At 43.2% G+C, this 21038-nt stretch overlaps 1 protein-coding gene across 1 annotated transcript in view; it reads right to left on the reverse strand.

The window, feature by feature from the left end:
- PLEKHA8 (pleckstrin homology domain containing A8) overlaps positions 1–20722 on the reverse strand; it is a 32889-nt gene extending 12167 nt beyond the window's left edge. The window contains exons 1-9 of the mRNA XM_041122467.1: positions 20641–20722; positions 12801–13069; positions 9268–9384; positions 8447–8602; positions 6352–6476; positions 4750–4908; positions 3779–3819; positions 2913–3070; positions 165–324 (exon numbers count right to left, since the gene is read on the reverse strand). Coding sequence (XP_040978401.1) covers positions 165–324; positions 2913–3070; positions 3779–3819; positions 4750–4908; positions 6352–6476; positions 8447–8602; positions 9268–9289 — 821 coding nt within the window. The 5' untranslated portion in view covers positions 9290–9384; positions 12801–13069; positions 20641–20722. The remainder of the gene's footprint in view (positions 1–164; positions 325–2912; positions 3071–3778; positions 3820–4749; positions 4909–6351; positions 6477–8446; positions 8603–9267; positions 9385–12800; positions 13070–20640) is intronic.
- Between the last annotated feature and the right edge of the window lie 316 nt (positions 20723–21038).

Genomic DNA, 21038 nt, shown 5'->3' on the forward strand with positions numbered 1-21038 from the left:
TACAGCTAATTCTACAAAGGATATCTTCTTCAATTACTGTGCTGTATGCAGTCTTGTTAAATAATCTCAGCAAATACAGCTTTACAGACAGAAGAGTCTTAAAAATGAGTCAATTAAAGGCTTAACAAAGTTTCAATAATCCTTTTAATTGAAATCTCTACTACCTATTGCTCATGACACTGAAGAAGGTAGGAGAATCATTTTCATTTCTGTCTTCCTCACACAGAGTCAATCCACTTAAAGAATTCGTTTCGGACTGCAGCAACTTGTAGGCACCACAGCTTTCTACAGCTTGCAGCTTGTTCTCTCCATCTTCTTTAATGCCTTACATTTATAGGAAACAGAAGAAAAACAAAAATAGAAAAAGAAAACAGCCACATACCCATATTGTTATTCCTGTTCATCAAGATGCTTTCTATTTGAAGGAAGGCACTTGGATATCTGGATCATGCAAGTTTGAAAGTTTCCCTGCCAGCACCATGACTCTCACACCACAGGTCTGTTGGGTGCTCAGACCACATTTCAACCAGTCCCCTCCCCATTTCTTTTAATCTTTTAACCAGGCTCCAATGCAGGTGACCCCACACATCCTCAGCGAGGACAGCCTTATGAGAGAAGAGCATTGAAGAAGCAATTGGGTGCAGCAGGGAGTAGACTCATCTCCTTGAAAGAAAGATTACTTGTCAAATGGCTGTAAGTTCCCCAGTGCTGATAAAGTGGCATAGTGCATTTTCAAAAGCAAAAGAATAATAGTGACTTGTTTGCTCCTTCTGATAAGTAAGTAAACTGGCTGCTTAGACGGATACTGCTATGATATCAAAGGCTGCTATGTTCTCCCTGATTTGTAGGAATATCTTTAAAGTTTCCCACAAGAAGATCCAGGTGCCTCTTCCCTGCTGTAGTCTACTTTATTTCTTCTTTGGGATCAAGCACATCTGTTTCAAATAAACAGAGCACTACACGAGTACCTCCAAAGGAAGACAGTGTCTTATAGATCCCATGCATGGTAAGACCTTCTGACCTCATGGAGAACTGCAGAGAACAAGTCAAGAAGCAAAAGTGATATATTCACAGCATCTGCAGCGTACAAGCCATGGCTACAACACAGTTTGCTGCCAGACTGTCAAACTAGCATCCAGTATTTCCCAGGGAACCTGTCTCTCCAGGAAAGGAATACTTTCAAGTGCCAGTGAGGATTATAGACCTGAAGTGGAACTGAGCTTCTGTCTGAAGGGATCAAGCTGCAAGGAACTCTCTTCCTCCAAATGAAGTCTGAAAGCAAGCTTGCAGCAGCCCCTGTTACTTGCAGAACCACTGCATAAGCCTGGTGCTGGGTAAAAAAGAACCACTCGCGCCCAGTAACAGCAATGAGACTTCAGCCATTCTCCCCAGCACAGAAAAAAATGGCCTCAGCCATCACTGACCGTGCCTCATTCACAAGCAAAGGGACTCTGCTAAGGAACTAGAGTTTGAGGGATGTCACTGATCTGTCCTTTACCAAGACACATGGGCTGGTGAGTAGAGAAACAGCCCAAGTCTGCAGTGACTCCCCAGGAATGCTATGCAGAGAGCCTGGGGTCCTCTGAAATTTCAAACTCAAACACTGTAAGCCCTAAATGGCAAACAGAAATTTCTTACGGGACTTGAGTGCTTGAGTGTTTTTAAAGATTGACTGCTCTTAATAAAGGGGAGAGGGAGGGAAGAGTATCCGAGACAGGGCAGAGCTCCTGGGCTCACAGGGAGCAGCCAAATACAGCCATTGGCAAGACGGAGCCCCAGGCTGGCTGGGTCAGCCCACCCCATACAGATGGGGCTGCACATCCTACTCCATCCCATACTGCCAGCAAAACTCTACAACAAAAATGTGTGTACCCAAGAGGGAATAGGCTTTTCTCTTTTTTGCACAGGAACAACCTCAGTAGCTAAATGATACCAACAAGCTGACTTGAATTAGTTTGCTCTCCTTTCTTCAGCACTGTATTCTTGAGGTATTATGCTAAATGGTGACACATGCATGTTATTCTGCAGGGACTTGCCATGCTACACAACACAACACCAGAAATGGGAAAAACTCCCAAGAGAACCCACATAAAAGCAAAATCACCATGTTCATTAACTTGGGGTTAAAATCTTCAGCTGATTCACTGACTGCATACGTATGTTTTGGAATAACAGCCAGGCAGAGAAAGCTACTCTTCAAGAACGATACAGCCCATACAACAGGACAAGCAGAAATCATACGTTATCTGGATAGACTTACCAAAATTAAGCTCAGCAGCCCTTAACAATATAGCTATGTTGGATGGAATTTTATACTGAATTAGTTCAACAGTGTTTTACTGAAGTCACACACAAATCTAAGTTTCATGGTATTGCTAAGGTAATAGAAGAAATAAGGTGTTTTCTAGTATACTCTTAATTGCAGAAAAAGGGTTAATTTTCCATAAAGATTTGTCAGAGCAATCAAGAGGGACTACAAGGTCAACTCCTTCCAGACAGTACACAAAGCTTCAATGTCCCCCTTCTGACAATGCAGCCCTACATACCAGCAGAGGTGCCACCATTCCCAGTGGAGGGGGCCCTCTGGGAATAAATATGTCTGTCCACAGTGCAAGAAGAGCCCAAGCTCTGCCAGGCTGTATTGTTATGCATGTCAATCAGCATCTAGAGGAGCCTCCACTTGTCCAAAAAAGAATTTTTAATTTCCTTCCCCTTTCAGTCCCAAGTTAGCTATCAACAAGGGCAGGAGCTATGCTGGCAAGGCTTGACAATGGGCAGATATCAGACTAAAATACACTGACATTCCCTCTCCTGGGAAGCAAGGTATCAGCGCTCTCACAGGCAGACTACACCTCCCTCCATTTACACTTAAAGAGTAATGATTCTGGATAAAAGACAGTGTATATATTTACCTGCCAAATCCTCTGTTATGTGATCTTCAACAGAAACATCACTGCTCCCCTCATTTGTTTCCAGGTTTAAACATTCCAGACTTTTAATAAGGGTTTGCTCTTGATGGTTGATTTCTGCTTTTACAGAGCCATTTTCACAGGGGTTTAATTCCATCTGCCTGAAGAAAGGGAAAGAATAATGGTTAGTGTATAAAACATTGCTTGGTAAGCTTTTTCCTGTGAAAACACACAAATAAAAATAACAGAAAAATAGTTGACAGAAATTATAGGCTGTCACAGGCTGCTCTGCGCAAAAGAACTTGTCTAAAATAATAAAAGGAATCAGGCAGCTCTTTGCAGCAAGTAGGATTAACAATTCAACCTCAGTTTACAGAGTTTGAATATATTACAATTACCTTTTTTAAAGAGAGACATAATAAAAAAAATACAATTGATTACAAAAAGGAAAATCACAGACAGGTATTGTAGCTAAACGAATATCCCCTCATTAGTACTTTAAAATATACACCCTTGCCATCTACTCCACAAATCATAGCCTGCTCTCCATCAATGATTTTATGAGCTTATGGAGTGGAACCTAAGATGCAGGAAAGAGAAATGAAGTGGGAAAGAGCTGGTTGGTGACTGACCAGTAAGTCACCAAGTGGATGGCTGAGAAAAAGAAAAGGGAAAGGGCTGATAAAGAAGTGAGATGAAGTGGGGTGAGCTAGCTCCCTTTTGTTGTGTCTGCTTTCAAGTACACAGCTCAGAGCAATATAATTCTGCCTCCATCCAGTACTAGTAACATTAGAGTAAAAAAACCAGAAAGAACAGACTCTACCAAAACCAGATTAGAAACAGATTTACAGTAAAGACTTTTATTATACCTTTCCGTTGAGGTGTGACTGGACAAGACAGAGTGCTTTATCTGTAAGATAAGTGGAGAGGGAGAATATTCTTTAAAGCAAGAAGACTGTATCATGCTTCTCACACTTCACATTTTATTAAACACAAGTTGGAGTCAGCAAAAAAGCTGAAAAGCTAAGCATACACTCACTAATTCTCTGACCTGGAGGCTGTATACAGACAAACGTGAAAAAGGTGCTACATTATTACACCATTACATTACACCATTAAAACACTGAGAAAAAAAAAAAAAAAAAAAGAAAATCAGGAGACTTCTTTCAGAAGCTAGCTAGCAAGTGCCAAGTGAGACACCATACAGCATGTGGAAAAGAAACAAGGCAGTGAGTTTTCTTTGCAATGATGTTTTCTTTACTTAAGAAAAAAATTATGAGAAAACAGAAGAAACGTGAGGCCAGATACCAGGTATGGTGAGGTAATCTCACTTCCCAGATGCAGTGACGTATCTGTCTTCCTACATACACCTTAATCTGCTGTTTGCCAGAGATGCTCCAGTTTTGCTTAAGTAGTTGTGGATCCAGGATTCAAGAAAACGCCCTTGTCATTAAAAAGATAAGCTCATCAGCTCCTGTTGGCGTATTACCAGAGTTCCGATGCTGCAGTAGCTTAGAAGAGTAGTAATTGCTGTGAGCTCCCATAACTTGCCATACAGTCAAGGTATTTTGAAACACCACTGTCTGCAGCTGGAGCAGGCCCTGAAAGTTAATGCTTAATAACTTTCACCCGTAATTAAAAGTTAAAAGGCTGGACACTGCTTATTAAAAAATGGCCCTACCTCACTTGCAAACCACAAGAAATAGCAGAGTACGTCCAGTAGGGGACTACTCGCTATAATATGGGTAAAAATGCATTCCCTACTTCTACAAATGCTACTTTACAAAAGGGCTCCTTAGCATCCATGCCAAGACTGAGAGAAGAGGGTACTGGCCATTACCTTGTTCGTTCTGAGGACCGCTAAATGTGGGGATCCAGGTGGGGTCTGATGCAATAACTCAGAAGTGAAGGCAGTATTTGCAATCTGCATACATTCTTCAAGAGTCTTCAGGAAGGTGTCACAGGTTGATTTTAACAGAGCTCCCATATCAATCTCTCTCTGTGGGGAGAAACCAATTGGAAGAAATGGACTCACCACAGAAGATCAGTTTGGAGCAACTAAAGTCTACTAAGTCCACAACTGCTACAGCCATGATTTCTATTTAACATGAATTAAAATGCAATGTGTCAGCTGCTCAGAGAACTGGCATCGCATATTACTGGGGCTATGCCCCCTCACAGCATTACCACTCTTGTCAGCCTCTCACTGCAACAAGCTCAGTACGCTTGCATTTTAAAAGCAATGCCTCTTAGTTACTTATCTCTGGTGTTAAAAGTGTATTAAATACTAAGCCTTGATGTATTCAACAATGGCATTCCAGAAGACACCACCGACAGGAGAAATGAAAAGTAAACAAAATAAATAGATACAGAATGATCTGCAGATAATAATTTCAAAAATCCCATGAACAAAAAATTGCTGAAATTGAAAAACAGGCAGAATGAAATATCACATTGCCACAATACCCTTCATCTCTGCAAAGTGCAGTTATTGATGCTGAAATGCTTTTAGCAATAAATCTTTCCAGCCAAATACCAGTAAGATCAGGGAAAGTGAGTTTTCCCCCAGAAGCATGAACTATGAGCTGGATAAACACCACATTACTTGTTTGTTCTCAACACCTGTGAGCTGCAAGTTCTAACAGTGCCTTTTAGTCATGTACACACTACATCATGCTTCTGCATTGTCTGTTAATTCACCATAAACAGTTTATCAGGTATCTTTACAGAGATGATTTGGACATACAAATGATTAACTTCAGGTGTTTTGCCTGCCTGTCCTGCACCTGAGGACCCATCTCTCCAGTGGGAAGCATCCTGGAACTCCACACCAGCCTCTCTAGCGAGTGATGTGCATCCCTTTTCACACATTTCTCTCGCAAAGCAAGGGGCAGATCACTGTCATTAGGAGACCCCTCTTAAATGAGGCTTCTTTGGTCAAGAAGATTTGCAAAGTTTGAAACTTTAACTTAAGTGAGGTTAATCAGGCAGTTCTTTCAAGTAATTTTGCTTTTTTGTGGTCTGCCTTGTCTCTTGACCTTTTAAGGGTTTTGGTTGAGAAGTGTTTTGCTGAGCAGGATATTAATGACTCAGGGGCAGACAAGTGTGTGCTTCTTGCAAGTTATCTTTTTATAAAAAATCTTTTGCTTTTTTGATCCACTATATACACATGATCACCTACAGCGATGTGATTATCTACATCACAGATACCATATCTCATCTCACTACTTGCTACCCCAACACAGGGAAGTTATTTGCCACAATACATTATTACTCCATTTAAACAAGAACTGTTGTGTGGGTACATTATTTCCTACAGGTTCTCTGCAGAAAGAGGGTGCAATATTAAGTAACTGTCAGTGAATACTACATTGGCTAACCAGAAGAGTTCACAATGCTCATGACTTTACAGACATGGTCTACACCAAAAATAAAGCTGTACCTCTGGTTCTGATACACCAGAAATGCTGGCTTCCTTCGTTTTATGCACTTGCTGAACAAGGAGGTTACAGTACAGTCTAAGTTCAGACATTTTAGTCTTCAAGGCTTCTGTGTTTTCAGTGAACTCTAAAAGTGAAATGAAAGAAGACTTAAATTTATTGTATCCATCTTGCAGTATATGATTTTGGAAAGTTGCTGAAATAGTAATATCCAACCTAATTCAATCAGTACTTCCTTATTTCAAAACATTTTCTATCAGTTCAAAAAGATGAGCTGGATTGGCCATAAATTATGCTCCTGACAGGTAAAATACTGTTTCGTTATTTACCATCATACACAGGAACAGTATGTTCCTAGACTTAGGACACAGAAAAAAAGCAAGTACACAACACTTGACCTTAACAGGCCTTTTAAATAGGAGGAAACCCCTACATACCATATTTTTTTTCCCCACTAAGTAGTTTAAGGTGCAAACAATTACACTGTGAATTAAAAGATCAGGGTTCTGAGTAGAAAACACTGGAGGGAAAAGACACATCCTGTCCAACACAAAGGGATTAATTTAATATATATCCTTGAATCATAGAATGATTGAGTTTGGAAGGGACCTCTGGAGACCAGCTAGTCTTACTCCCCTGTTCAAAGCAGGGTCAGACAGAGCATGTTACTCAGGGCCATGTCTAGTCAGGTTTTGAACATTGTCAGGGATGGAGACTCCACAACCTTTCTGTGCAACCTATTTCAGTGCTCCCTCATCCTCATAATATAAACATTTTTGCTTATGTCTCAATGGAGTTGCTTGTATTTAAATTTATGCCCATTTCCTCTTGTCCATTCACTGAGAAGAGTCTGGCTCCATCTTTTCTATGCTCTCCCATCAGATATTTCCTTTAATCATCTTAGTGGCCCTTTGCTGGACTCACTCCAGTATGTCCATATGTTTCTTGTACTGGAGAGTGCAGAACTGAGCAGACTAATCCAGATATGACTAACAGTCACCCTGAGATTTTTCAGAAGTAATTTTTTGACATTAGAGTCCTAGAATTACAAAATAAATTAATTTGTCTGTTAGTAAGACTAACATGGCTTAGTTCTGCAAACACACGAGTAGCTTTTCCACCCCGTGCTACTGTATGTCAGTTTATAGATATAACTTTGTTCTGTTTCTGCACTGCGCATCAGATCCCCACTTTGTGTAGGAACCTACAGCAGCATCTGCTGCTCAGTTCTGACTTGGTTTGAACCAGTAGATGGAAAGCCTGGTGAAGAGGCACATAAGGCTAAGAGGAGATGCAATTACTCACCTCAGGAAAAGGAAGTGCCTGCTCCCCTGCATTTGCTCAGGATCACTGACATATTAACAATAATTTGCTGTTTTCCCATCTTCTGCATAGTCATTGTGCTGAGGTTAAGCAAGGTTAAGTCACGAGGTCTCACAATGACTCACGAATAACACCATGCTTGTAAGCAAGAGGGGTTTTCACTGGGGTGAAAGTGAGATTGTTGGTGAAAGCAAAGAGGTAAGTGAATTTATGTTCATAGCCTGACCATGATCAGATTTCAGTTTTTGAATACTAGTATGCACATTTAAAACCAATTGCAAACCTTTATTTTAATTGCCAAGAGATTCTTGAAGTGCACAAGTGCACAGCCCAGTTAGAACATGGAAGGAAAGGGTCTGAGGAACTCCAAAGCTCAAGAACCACTGGTATGAGAGGCTGGGTCATCATACTAAGACGGTTGCACAAGGTGGGGGTCTTACCTTCATGCACAGTCTGCATCCCAGTGACCCGCAGCCAGGAGCTACTCACTCCTTGTATTTGCAGAACCCATCAGCACATGGCTTTCAAATTATTTACACACAGTATATTTTAAGGAAAAGCCAAAGTTTTCAAATCCCTGCACTGAGAGTTAACACCTGAGATTTCTAGCTAGAGTTTCCACATGGCTTGGCTTTTAGAGGCACCAAAGACATGAAACACAGGTTGGACACAGAGTTCAGGTATGGATTTTGTCATCTTTGTGTGTACATCTGCTATGGTAAGGATGGGGAAATAAAAAGCAAACAATATGTGCCAGCAAAAGGGTGTTCTTGCCTTTTTCCTTTTGTGTCCTGCTGTCGGTCAGACAGGCTTTGGCAGTTCCTAGCGCAACCAGCCACTTTTGCCTTTCAACTGCATTTCTTGCTTTCAGATAGAAGTATTGTTCCCCTGGGATGATCAGGTCCATTCGTGTATTATCTGCAGGATGAACTAGAAGCAACGTAGATTTCAGACCAGTCCCTCAGCCCTTCCCAGCCCAAATACATATCCCAACAGATATGTTAGGTGGCAGGTCAAACGGTACTGAAAGAGGAGGAATCTACAGCCCCAGACTTGCCCTGTTGCCATTTTATGACTTCTCTTCTGAGTTAGGGAATAGACAGGATGCACATTTGTACAGCTGTGGGACAAAAGGCTATGAAAGGCAGTTTTGTGATCAGTACAGTATCATCTGGGAGTCTTTATGGACAGGGCATCCTGTTCCGGCAAGCCTCTCTTTCAGGTTTCCAGCCCATAACTGAACCTCAAAGATGTGGCAAGTAATCCAATATGAATGAGCAGACCTAGTGCTGAAGTTTATTATTCATATTTCTAGCTTCAGCTTTGTGCTTATGAAGAGTCATTTGAAGCTGTGTGATGTTCCACCATGGCTCATGAAAAACAGTGACCCACCTGCATGTAGAATACCCATTACATTAGAGGCTTGCAGCTCTCTTGCATTTTCAAAATACTGTAGAATAAAAACTGGCATATAGATCAAGTTACTGAGTTACTACAAATACATACCAAAGAAATCAAGCTGCCTAATAGCTCATCTTGAATGCAACATTATTGGACAAACTTTGTGCAGCTGAGTGTTACGGTATCTTAGTTACCTTGAATTTCACACACGGCCATTTGGATGCTTCCCTTACAACCCTTCCAGGCATCCTCCTGAGAGTCGTAATAGGACAGGATGCCACCACAGAGAAGAAACCATCGAGGCTGCCAGCCTGAAAAACAAAACTGCATTTCTCAGTTACTTCTCAGCCTGCACTTCCACCACCTCTCTCATCTGGGACTCACTGCAAATAAGGCCCCAAAGATTCTCAGTTCCCCCTGGAAAATTAAACCCTCTGAAGTAGTAAGATTTGTGGACAGCCTTGGATGTTGTACACCACAACCCCTGCTTGCTGGCAGCTACATGTCCTTTCTGCAGGTAGCTGGACCACAGCAGTATGTTCCTGAGAAGCCATATGTCATTTTCAGTAGTTCTGCTAACACGGGGTCACTGACTCACTTTCTCTTCCAAAACCACCTTTTCAGTTCACCACTCCTCAATTCCTTCCATAACTCCTCAACCCACCTCTTCACTCTTTCCAAAAGCCACCCCAGCTGTCTTGCTTTACATGTCTCCCTCCCTCACGGGAAGGGCTAGCCAAATTGTCTTGAAAAGCAATGGGCAAGAAACTCCTAAAAATCAAGGGAAGGAGGGGACAGAGGTGGATGTGTTGATTTCTGAACACCGTCTTTCAATGAAGGCGTTCTCAATAGCTCTTGAAACTCCTAAGCTGCCCACATAAAAAGTAGTCTTGAATGAATGAATTAATTGCACTTCTGGATACCTTCACAGAGAATAATCAAAACACCAGGCTAGGCCAAAACCAGTAGTTCTGGGTACACTTTTGCCCACCCTGCTACCTGACTTCAGAAGTAAATTACCCCTTTTGTTTTTGGCATGGTTTAACCCCAGCCAGCAACTAAGCACCACGCAACCGCTCACTCACTTCCCCCGCCCCCGCAGTGGGATGGGGGAGAGAATCAGAAGGAGAAAGGTAAAACTCGTGGGTTGAGGTAAGAACAGGTTAATAAAACAGAAAGGAAGAAACTAATAATGATAATAATAACAATAATAAAATGACAATAATAATAAAAGGATTGGGATATACAAAACAAGTGATGCACAATGCAATTGCTCACCACTCGCCCACTGATGCCCAGTTAGTTCCTGAGCAGCGATCCCCCCCACCCCAGGCCAACTCCCCCCAGTTTATATACTGGGCATGACATCACATGGTATGGAATACCCCTTTGGCCAGTTTGGGTCAGCTGCCCTGGCTGTGTCCCCTCACAACTCCTTGTGCCCCTCCAGCTTTCTCGCTGGCTGAGCATGAGAAGCTGAAAAATCCTTGACTTAGTCTAAACACTACTTAGCAACAACTGAAAACATCAGCGTGTTCTCAACATTCTTCTCATACTGAATGCAAGACATAACACTATTCCAGCTACTAGGAAGAAAATTAACTCTATCCCAGTCAAAACCAGGACAGTTTTCTTCTTTTGGAAGTACTACAGCAGGATGAAAAGATACAAACAAGCAAGATGTGACAGCCACCATTTATGTCTAATTAAAAACTACAAGCTCATTAACTTAAGAAGAAATGAGGCAGCAATGTCACTGGAGGAAAGCAGCTTTCATTACTGAGCTGCAACAAGCTTCCCCAGCCAGGACCAAGGGAGTGAGATACTGACGCTCCCACACTGGGCCAGCAAACCGTCTCTGGGAAAAACACTTTGACAAGACCATGTGGGCCACGCGGCTCCTACGCATTTTTGCAGAGGGCCCTCGCTTCTGCTGTCCCCTGCACCAGGGCTCTGCCAACCAGCACAGAGCTGCAGAAGCCCAGGTTGGGCTTGGACTGATACCACGTCGGAGGAACGACTGCTCCTTACCAGCTAGGGACCGATTCCTTAGGCTACTGCTGAAGCAAAGCTCAACTCAGTTTAAGGTTAGAAAGCCCTAAAGCCACAGGCTAATAGTAGGAGTATGGTTTGGTTTTTTTTGTTTAGTTATTTTTCTAAACAAGCAATATCGCAGCATCTGGGCCAACCTGGTCTATAGGTTACTGAACCTTCGGGGTGCCTGGAAAACAACTTAAACATAAATCCTTTTATACACTCTTCCAGAGCTCTTCCATTATTTCCTAGAAGAATATAAAAACATTAAAAATGCCAAAGTATTCTCAATACCTCTTTATTTTATATGAAGGGGAAAAAAATCACAAGAATGAGAATAAAAAAAAAACCAGCAAGACTCGTTTTTATTTGTCTTGCCACCAAAATAAAGAAACTATGCTAAAAGTCACTATTGATATGGACGAACTCACAAAAAAAGGAGGTGATTGTTCAGCAGAGAGAAGCAGTTAATTGCTTCAGGCACTCAATGGCACAGAACCAATCCTTTAAATAATGCACAGCGCCACAGTCAATACAAGCCTCTAATTCAGTCTGGAGATCCTGCTGCTACACATGAATCATTTCAGCCATGGTCCTAGAGCTTACAATTGCAGCTGATGCTCAACCAAATTGCATCCCATCAATCAAAGGCTGTGCAATCAATTAGCCAACATACAAAGCACTCTGCCTCCATCACTTTGGAGGCTGGTTAAAAATATGAGTCAATATATTTTGTTGAGGTTTTTGTTTGGTTGGGTTTTTTGGTTCTGGGTCCTTTTTTTTTTTTTTTTCAGGGGGAAGCAGCAATTATCTGTCTTCCTTTGCAGAACCTAACTCTTCTTTATTAGACATGTATTAAAAAGACTATGATAGGCCATCGTTAACTAGGACAGCATATACTTTCAGAACAGAATTGTTACACTAATAAAAACACATTTTTGTAAAAGGAAACCAATTAAAAAAAAAAATCACAGCAAGGTTCTGTCAGAAGATGCACTAACCACCTGGTACTCACTGAGTCAGCAGCCATGGGAAGGTTAACCTAAACAACCAGCTAAAAATAGCACGTGGCTGACAAATCATGGGCAGTACAACAGGGATACAATCTTTAATTACAGGATCTTCACATTTGGAGACAAGCAAAAAGCAGAGGAAAAAAAAACCCAACACAACAAAAACCAAAGCAGCAAAAAGACACTTAATACACTTCCATGAACACAAGTCTTGGGTTTATTCAGTTTTATTCTCTCCCCACAAAATGTCCTAGGAATATTGCAATTTTTGGAACTGAGCATTCAGACTTCACCTGATACAAAAAATTAAAGCTGAACCTTTCGAGGTCTTACTGGTGCCAACACTAACACAACTTTGAAGAAGAATTTACTAAGCCCATTTATACTGGTGACACACAGGCAGGACAAAATATAGCTTATAGTTCCACAGCTCATTTTAGAGGCACAGAGCCATTAAGAGTAAAAATTGACCTTGCTGGGGAAAGATAGATATAGAGAGAGATATATATATATATATATATATATATAAAAAGGCTATAAAATGCAAAGCACAATAAAAGTGAGTAGTAGCTTAAGGTCTCAGCCATAGAATTAAGTGAAGAGATTCCAGACAACTTCACAGGCACTGGTTAAGGTCCTAATACATATTGCACTCCTGCATGAAACTTAAAAGTTTGTACCTGCAGTACCTGGAAGATCTGATATTGTCCACTAAAGAAACAGATATTTAAGCAATCTGTGCCTGTTAAGGATTCAGTATTTCTCCAGAAGTTTCCACAGCCTGAAAGATCTGCCTACTTCCACCATTACACTTCAGGAAGTCTGGATGCAGCTGTCACTGAGCAAACTTGACATTTCTTGAGTTATCAGAGTTGAAATTTGGACATATTTCAAACTTTAATGTTACACAACTCAGACTCCAGACAGCATTCATTCCAAAGTGCCAAGCCTGAAGAAGAAAAAAAACCCCACATTTGAAGACATGTAGATCATGTCAGACATCCACAAAGCCAAACCATCTGGGAGAATTACATATTCAAAAAGTCAAACTGATGACCTGGAAAACAAGCTGCAATTAAGAGATGCCAGTTCCAGTTGCATTTCTAAAAGGCACAAAGGCCAGACACCCAAGTTTTTATTATTGCTTGCTTTCCACTAGAATTATGTAATACTTTATGCTCCTTAATTTCTTGAGCTTCAATACAGGTCTTTGCAAAAACTTATGCAATAGATAGTCCTTGGACTTCTTTGACCTTAATTCAGATTTTGAGTGCAGATAGGAGATAATTTTGAAATTTCCATGTTATGGCAACACCCTTCTAATAGGAGGAATTAAAGCCTTCATCACATCCCTACTGCTAATATCACGGGCAAGACCCAAGACTTAGTTGCAGGTGGCAGAGCAGGGGCAGATCCCTGCTTTTCTGTGCAGGGTTGCAAGAGAGTCCCAGAGTGGCTGCTCTGATAGTCAGAGACATCTTGCAGCAAGAACAAGCAACATCCACCTTTTTACCCCACCGTGAGCAAAGCCATGCCATGTGTTCACCATACCACCACCTACCGCTTTACCTCCCAGCACCCAAGGGCAGAAGAACCACAGCTTCTGCCCAGCGCTGTGTCAACAACTGATAGCTGGATGAGAACTGCTGAAAACTCAGCTCAGATGGGACCAAGACAGCGCTGGTGTCTTGCAAAACACAAGAGAATATCCAATATATGTCCTTCCTCAGTTGCCAGTGCTGATGAAAGTCTATGAATGCCATCAGGTTCGCACCTTTGCTAAAACCCAGCCTGCTCCTGGTTGTTGATGTAGCAGCTGTTGGCCAGAAGACAGCACCTTCCCCTCGTGCAACTGTGACCACAAAACACCTGCCTCCCAGTTACAAGGGAAGTCATATTCTCCAGTTAGAGGATGCATCTAACAGCCAAAACACAGGACCGAGTCAAGAGATCTTATTTCCAGTTTAGAAAGAAGACTGCTGAGCTGCCACGGACCGTGCTGAAAAAAAACCTGATTTCTGCATTAACCTCCCTGTGTCTTCTCACCCATAAAACACACGTGTTTCATACTGGCCCACTGCTGGTCTTAACGCACTAATGTCCAATGGATGAGGATTTCCTGGGGAAATTAAGGCTATGGAAATCTCCACGTCACAAACAGACGAAACACTCGTTTTCAAGATCACAGAGCACTTGAAACCTCAGCTATTGGGGAACCAAACTAAATCTTACAATCCAGTTCTTAACAACTGATTGCGTGACTAAGTTCAGTTCAGGTGGCCGCATGTTTCATGCTGTCAGTCACTGCCAGGTTTCTAGGCAGGAAAAGCATTTAGCAAAAGAGTATCTTACATAGACCAAACTTGAAACTTTCCCCCTTTTTTCTCATACAACAAACAGAAGTAATACAGTTAAAGGGTTATCTTGACATAAGGAATTTGTACCCAAAACTGCTGCCCGCTTTTTCCAGCCTCCTAAGGCTACCCAGTAATTTGGGAAGAGCAATCTCAGGCACTGGAACACATTTTGCAGCCTTAATTCTGTAGTGAAACAACTTGACAGGATAAAAATCCAGTGTGTATCCATGAGGGACAGCAGAAAGGCAGACAAGAGTGCGTGACAATTCACGCCTCTCCTCTGAGCTACTATCCTCTCACCTAGAGAGCAGCTTCTAGGAATGCCCATATTGCAATTTTACTCTGATTATGTGCACATTAACAGCAGGAATCAATACCAAAAGCCCCTAAAGGTAATGAAGTTAACAGATTTAGCACTTCAACAATGGTATCACATTTTAAAGCAGTCATTTGAGGGACACTAGAGGTTCAAGTGAAGCAAGCAACAGCTGGAACCAGCTTTAACACAGTGACCCTCTCCCAAATTATTTTTCTGGCAGGAGTCCGAAAAACTCCACCCTCATTTCAATCACAACTGTTAGTGCAGTGCTAGCAGCATTGAAAAAGCAACCTGCTGTTACAGGGCAACTGGGTTTGTTTCCAAACGATTTTATGCCAGTGACCAGCCAAGGCATGGAGAGTACAATGTACCAGCAGTCAGGCATTTTTGAAGGGGACACAGTGAAAGGGTGAAGGGCAGAGAGGCAAAAGTTTAGTATTCCAGGCCACTGCTCAGACACGCTAATTCAAGTCATTCAAAGCTCCCGGGAGTTTCCCTCCTCCGTTTATACTTCTCAGCCTCAGCAAACTAGCAGCTCCTCTCTCTGACCCCTGAGGTGGTTATCAGGCCAGACGGAGCCAACACAATGAATTTATGTATGACCACGTGGTGGTATCTCTTCATCGTCATTCTGCCACACCTTCCACTTCTGTCCTACCCAGGCGTTCCCTGTGATCACTTATTTATTTCAGTGCCAAAGGACTGAATGCAGAGGCACCGGTACTGCAGCATACCTGGCAGGGAATGCTGCACCGCGTAGGCTCTGCAGCATTGCTCTAACACCTACAGAGGAGAGAGGGGACACTGATTTCCATTCCTGCAGCCTCATCAAACTTTTCTGCTGCGAGCACATTACTCAATTCCAAAAAGGTATGACAAAAGCAAGATTGCTGTGTGAAATAAAACGGGGGGGGGGGGGGGGGGGGGGGAGAGACATGAGAAAGAAGGTCAAACCACACAAACGTAATTATGCAACATCCAACGAGAATTAACTTACTAGTCCCTGAAGCATCCTGGGTCAAAAGTGTAGACAGAACTGGGTGAGATTTGGTCATCCATCTAAACCAACACCTGGTCTCTGTGAGCAGCTACAGTCAGTAATACTGGGCAGACCATTGCCCTGCAGGCAACAGAAACCTCAGCTGTCTAGGTCCACCACCACAAAAGCCAGACTTCTAATCTTACACATAGAACTTGGACCATACCCAGAGGTTAAAAAGGGAAAAAATGATTAAAAAAAAAAAAGCTTTTTAGAACCAAATGTTTATCTAAATGTGAAGTTTTCAATTACTTCCTCCATCTCTGGAAACAGAGGACCTTATTTCCAGAGCTTGATATCAACTGGAAGCGTACATGTCTCCCATCCTAAAAGGTCAGATTTCTTCAGTTAAACTCCCAAAACAAAGACTCACTCTAAGCAGTATCACGTGCATCTGGATTCAAGCTATAAAAGCTAATGCTCTTTCACATTTTCTTGAGCTCTCCCCCAGGTTTGTCAAGGAATTCTGAATCATTAGAGACAAGAGTAATTTAAAGTTTTATGTGAAAGCTGAAATTTACTGCTCGGTGCTGGCTCTTGGCATGTCGGGATAAATCGAAAAGAATTCAGAGCACAACAATAAAATGGGAGTGGATGATTACATACAGGAGGATGGGGAGAGCTAACTATGGTATGTGGTATGATGCAGCATCACTAGTGATGGCATGAATGCGAGGCTGACATGCCTTGAGGAAGATTAATTAGTTAGGGTTACAGTTACTCAGCACAATTAAGGAAGTGAATATTTAAATACCAGGAAAAGCTTAGCTTTGTGAAAAAACGTGATCAAAGCCATTTCATGAAGCACATAACTAATACCAGGCAAGTCAGTGGAGGCAGTCATCATTTTTCTTTCTAATGATGAAGCTGCCTTTGATCCCCAAGCCAACAGCTGATACATACCACCTCTTCCAGAGTTAGCGGCTTTCCTGCCTGTGGCCAGTGATCCCAGGTAAGGAGTTTCTACACTGAAGATCTCAACTGAATTGAATTTCAGCAGGAAAAAAAAAATCAACTTGAAAGCACCAAGCTCTCACACACACCACCGAAGGAAGGCATTCCCCAACTCCATGTTCTGTTTCCCTGTGGGTAAGCAATAGCTTACTCATTCTATAAACCTGGTGAGAAATCAAAATCACAGATGATTTTTACAAGGCAGTCTCCAAAGACTAAAGAAATTTCTTTTATTAATCAGAAGGTATGCTAAACAAAGAGTGTAAATTGCAGCTTGAGTTCAGTCGGAGAGTCCTGTGGGAGACAGTTTCCAAACAGCAAAGAGCAGCCTCCATGTGCAGTTCACCTCTGCTCTCTCCTTTCTCTATCCTGCAAGCAGCATCCCCCAGTTTGAGAACAGTCCTGCTACAACACTGCAGCCAGGATCTGGCTTTGATGCTGTCCACACCAGAATGCTTTATGCTCAGCCAGGACCACAGGCAGCAGCAGGACAACAGACCAAGGAGCTATACGGAAGGTATAGGGTGACACATTTATCACCACAACTGCTTACTACAATAAGTAGTACTGAAAAAAGAGTTATACTCCCTTTATCCACGCTGTAAGCCCATTCCTAGCCTCCACAACCTTTACCAAGTAAGGCTAACATCAGACAGAGAGTTTTGGCAAAGGATGAAATCTAGAAATTTTTTCAAATCAAGTTATGCACTTTGACAGTAGGCTCAGCTGAGGCCAACATACACACCTGCATGATTTAAGTCACCCAGCTCTGGGTTTTGAGGATTAAGAATTTGAAGTTTGCAGAGGCATCATATATTTGCCCAAGTGAAAAAGTGCTATCACACTTTATATGTCAGCGATAGTTCTGCTTGCAAAGTTCCCTGCTCCCTTAAGGTTTTAACCAGTTTAGTGGGAGGAGCATAAAAAAGAGCAATCTCAGGACACGCTTATTGCAAACACAAGATCCCAAATAGAGTTTCATCAGCTAGACCTGTGTGCATGTGTATCAGATCCAAAGTTGGCACACTTCACACCAGAGGAAAAACCCTATCTCCAAGCAGAAACAAAGTAACACTAATTCAATTTATCCTAATCTATATAAAGCAAACAAGTGCATTTATTACAAAACAAGATGACTTGTTTGAGCAGTAAGGCAAGCTAATCTGTCTTTCAGTTGCTGGCAATCATGCTGTGCTTTCTGACCTTTGCCCACAGAAAGCCAAACTTGTTTCCTACTTCTGAAATGTTCTTGCTGTCAATAACTATGCAATTTGCAACACAGATCTAGCTCCCTGCCCAAGGGCCAGGAGGAAATGGGTTGATGTGGACTTGACCTCTCATGATGGTGATGACAGAAGACATTATAAAACCAAAATTCCCAGAAAAGGCTCGATTACCAACAAACTCCATCAGCTCCTCTCACAGCAAGAAGGGAAAGCAGTTCTCCTTTTCTAGTTTTAAGCTTGTTCTTTGGTGAATGCCTTATCTCCTCTCTGTGTGAAGCAAAGGTGTGTTCCTCATTACAAGGAGGAAAGGGTGTAAGATACCTGCAGTGTATGTTTCCATCAGCACTAACACAGGCATACACCGACATACAGAGATGACATACACTTTCGCTACTTTTTGCATACATCATTTACACTATGCAACACCAGATCAGTTAACCTTGAGCAAGAGGAAAAGCATATTGGTGGCAGAATACTGACAGAAACACTGTTCTGGATGACTGGTTGAATCCTCTTGCTTCCCTTAATCCCCGACAGGAGGCTTTCCTATCTGTGCTACTGTTACCACAAATGCCACATTCCAGCATGATTTTTTTTTTTTTTTTGCATCATCACATAAATTTATAACTTAATGGCTTCAGGGTAGGAAGTCTTCATTGTATGCCAAAAGAAAGCACATGTAAGCCTAGTTAGCTTGCAGAACAGCAAATTTACTGTTAGGAAACACACACCAGACAGGCCTTCTACAACCTAAGAAAAGGCACGGAGTGACCTTGACCACAACACTTACTAGCAGACTCCAGTTTCAGCAAAGAAATCAGAGAGATGCTTCAATCCTCCATCACTGATTTTCTCTCTATTGAGAACAAAAAGTCATCTAGTTTTCAGCTGGGGCAGATCTCACACATCCAAGGAAAAGAGATTCCTTCAGTCTGCATTCACTTAGACTGAGGTTTGCAAAGTGTCATCCTTCTTCATGAAGGGTCATTTGGTTGAAAGTGCATATCAGTGTGGCTAGAAAAAAATATTAATTGATTTTGATGGAACTGGAATATTTCTGGTTCTTAATCTTCATCTTACCATCAAAACAGAAGACAAGTCCAGCTGATCCTACCACATGCACACTCAGGCACAAATGCTACAATGCCAAACGCCAGTCAGTCGTCTACACACACACTGGTTCCCACAGACACTCTCTCCCCACATCTCACTGCATGAAAGCAAGCGCAGGGGTTCCAAATACACCCCAGCATCTAAGCAATGCAAAGAAAAACAAACACATAAAACTTTAGATTGACTGAACCATGTATATTTTTATTATGGGGAAAGGACTAATAACACTGCCCAAGTTTTGGTATGCAAATGCAAAAGCCAAGCATGGCCGCTCCTACTGCCACACACTCCATAATCCAAGAGCATTCACAAGTAATTAAAAAAACGCAATAAATAAATCCATGCCTATTCACTGAGACCTAACAATTTTTGATTCCCCTCTCAGAACACCTATCGCCTAAAGGGGAAAAGCCGCAGCAATCTTCCTGCACACAAATAAATCCAGCTTCATGCACCACTCCCCCCCCATCCCCCTGCCACATGAATTCATTACTTGCTTGTGCTTCAGCTTTTTCTTTGTTTAATTTTGATTTCCCACACTTTCCCAAGTAACCAGAGAGGTGCAGCTGTTCCAGCCTCTGAAAAAAATTCAAGCAGGAAGGCAGCCCTCCTGCCTACACTCCCCAGCAAAACTTGCACCTGGCAATGTCAAGGTCGTGGTTGTTTTTCTCTGACCATCAAATTTCCAAATTGTTTCAACAAACGAGGGAGAGGTTTGCACCAGGCAAGACCCCATCCACGCACCCCAAATGACAAGCCACCCCCGACTCTAACGTGTCAGGCGGTGGTCACCCCCCAGGAACACTCGCCGGGAACACCCGGACCCTCCCCGCCCCCGCAGAGTTTCTGACCCCACCACCTTTAACCTCCGCTGAGCAAACCCTGGCCACGCACGGCTGCTCCCAGTCTGCTACGAAAGTCAAACCTCCCACAGCACGGGAACAACAAAAAATTAAATTCTGGGCCTAGCACTAGCAGGACAGTCATCGTCCCGTCCCGTCCCTCCCCCCCCTTTTTTTTTCCCTTCTTTTTTTTGCATGCATATTCATCCAGCTACCCCAAGTGTCATTTAATGCCGACACCTCTTCCTCCCAGGCCTGGGATTCCCCTGACTCCACGAAGCGACTCAGTAAAAGTTTCACAGGGCCGTACGGAACGGGGAAGTTCGCTGGCGAGTAGGACCTAACACATCCAAAATAATCCCAAACTCTGACCCACAACCCCAGGGAGGGCAAGGGACACCCCAGACGAGCGCTGGCACCCACAAGTGGGTTAAACGCCTCCTCCAGCGCTAGACGGGTGACAACGTGTGACAGCACAGCTGGAAACCAGGGTGAGCCGGAGCTGGTCCCCTGCACGGCGGGGTCAGGGGGCAGCGCTGACCCAGACTCAGTGAATACATATATATATATAGATAGATAGATAGATATCTCTGTACAGAAGAAGATAATGGGACCCGCCCCGCTAGGGAAGCCCGCTCCGCGCAGAGGCTGAGGACTGGCAGCAACTCACCACTCAGGTAGTTGGTCCACTTGTACAGCACACCCTCCATGGCGGCCGGCCCCCGCCCCCATGCAGCGCGGCCGCCTCCCGGCGGAGTCACGCCGCCCGCCGCCGCCGCCGCCCCCCGCGCCCCGCCGCGCCGCCGGCACCCAGGGCCATAGCGGGGCGCCGCCCGCCCGGCCCGGCCCTGCCCGGCCCGGCCCCCACCGCCGAGCCTGCCCACCGCCGCCACGCTCCTAACGCAGATCGCGCCGCTGCCGGGCACCCGAAGAACGGCCCCGCAGCGCTACGGAAGCGCAAGCGGTTCTAGGAATCGCAACCCACGTGATCAGCAGGAGACAGGAGGGGGGGATCAGGAGCAGAGCGCCCAAAGCAGGTGGCCTTCCGCAGCCAATCGAAATGCGCCT

Source organism: Aquila chrysaetos, chromosome 3 (genome assembly GCF_900496995.4).
Source record: "Aquila chrysaetos chrysaetos chromosome 3, bAquChr1.4, whole genome shotgun sequence".
In the NCBI taxonomy this organism is placed as follows: domain Eukaryota; kingdom Metazoa; phylum Chordata; class Aves; order Accipitriformes; family Accipitridae; genus Aquila; species Aquila chrysaetos.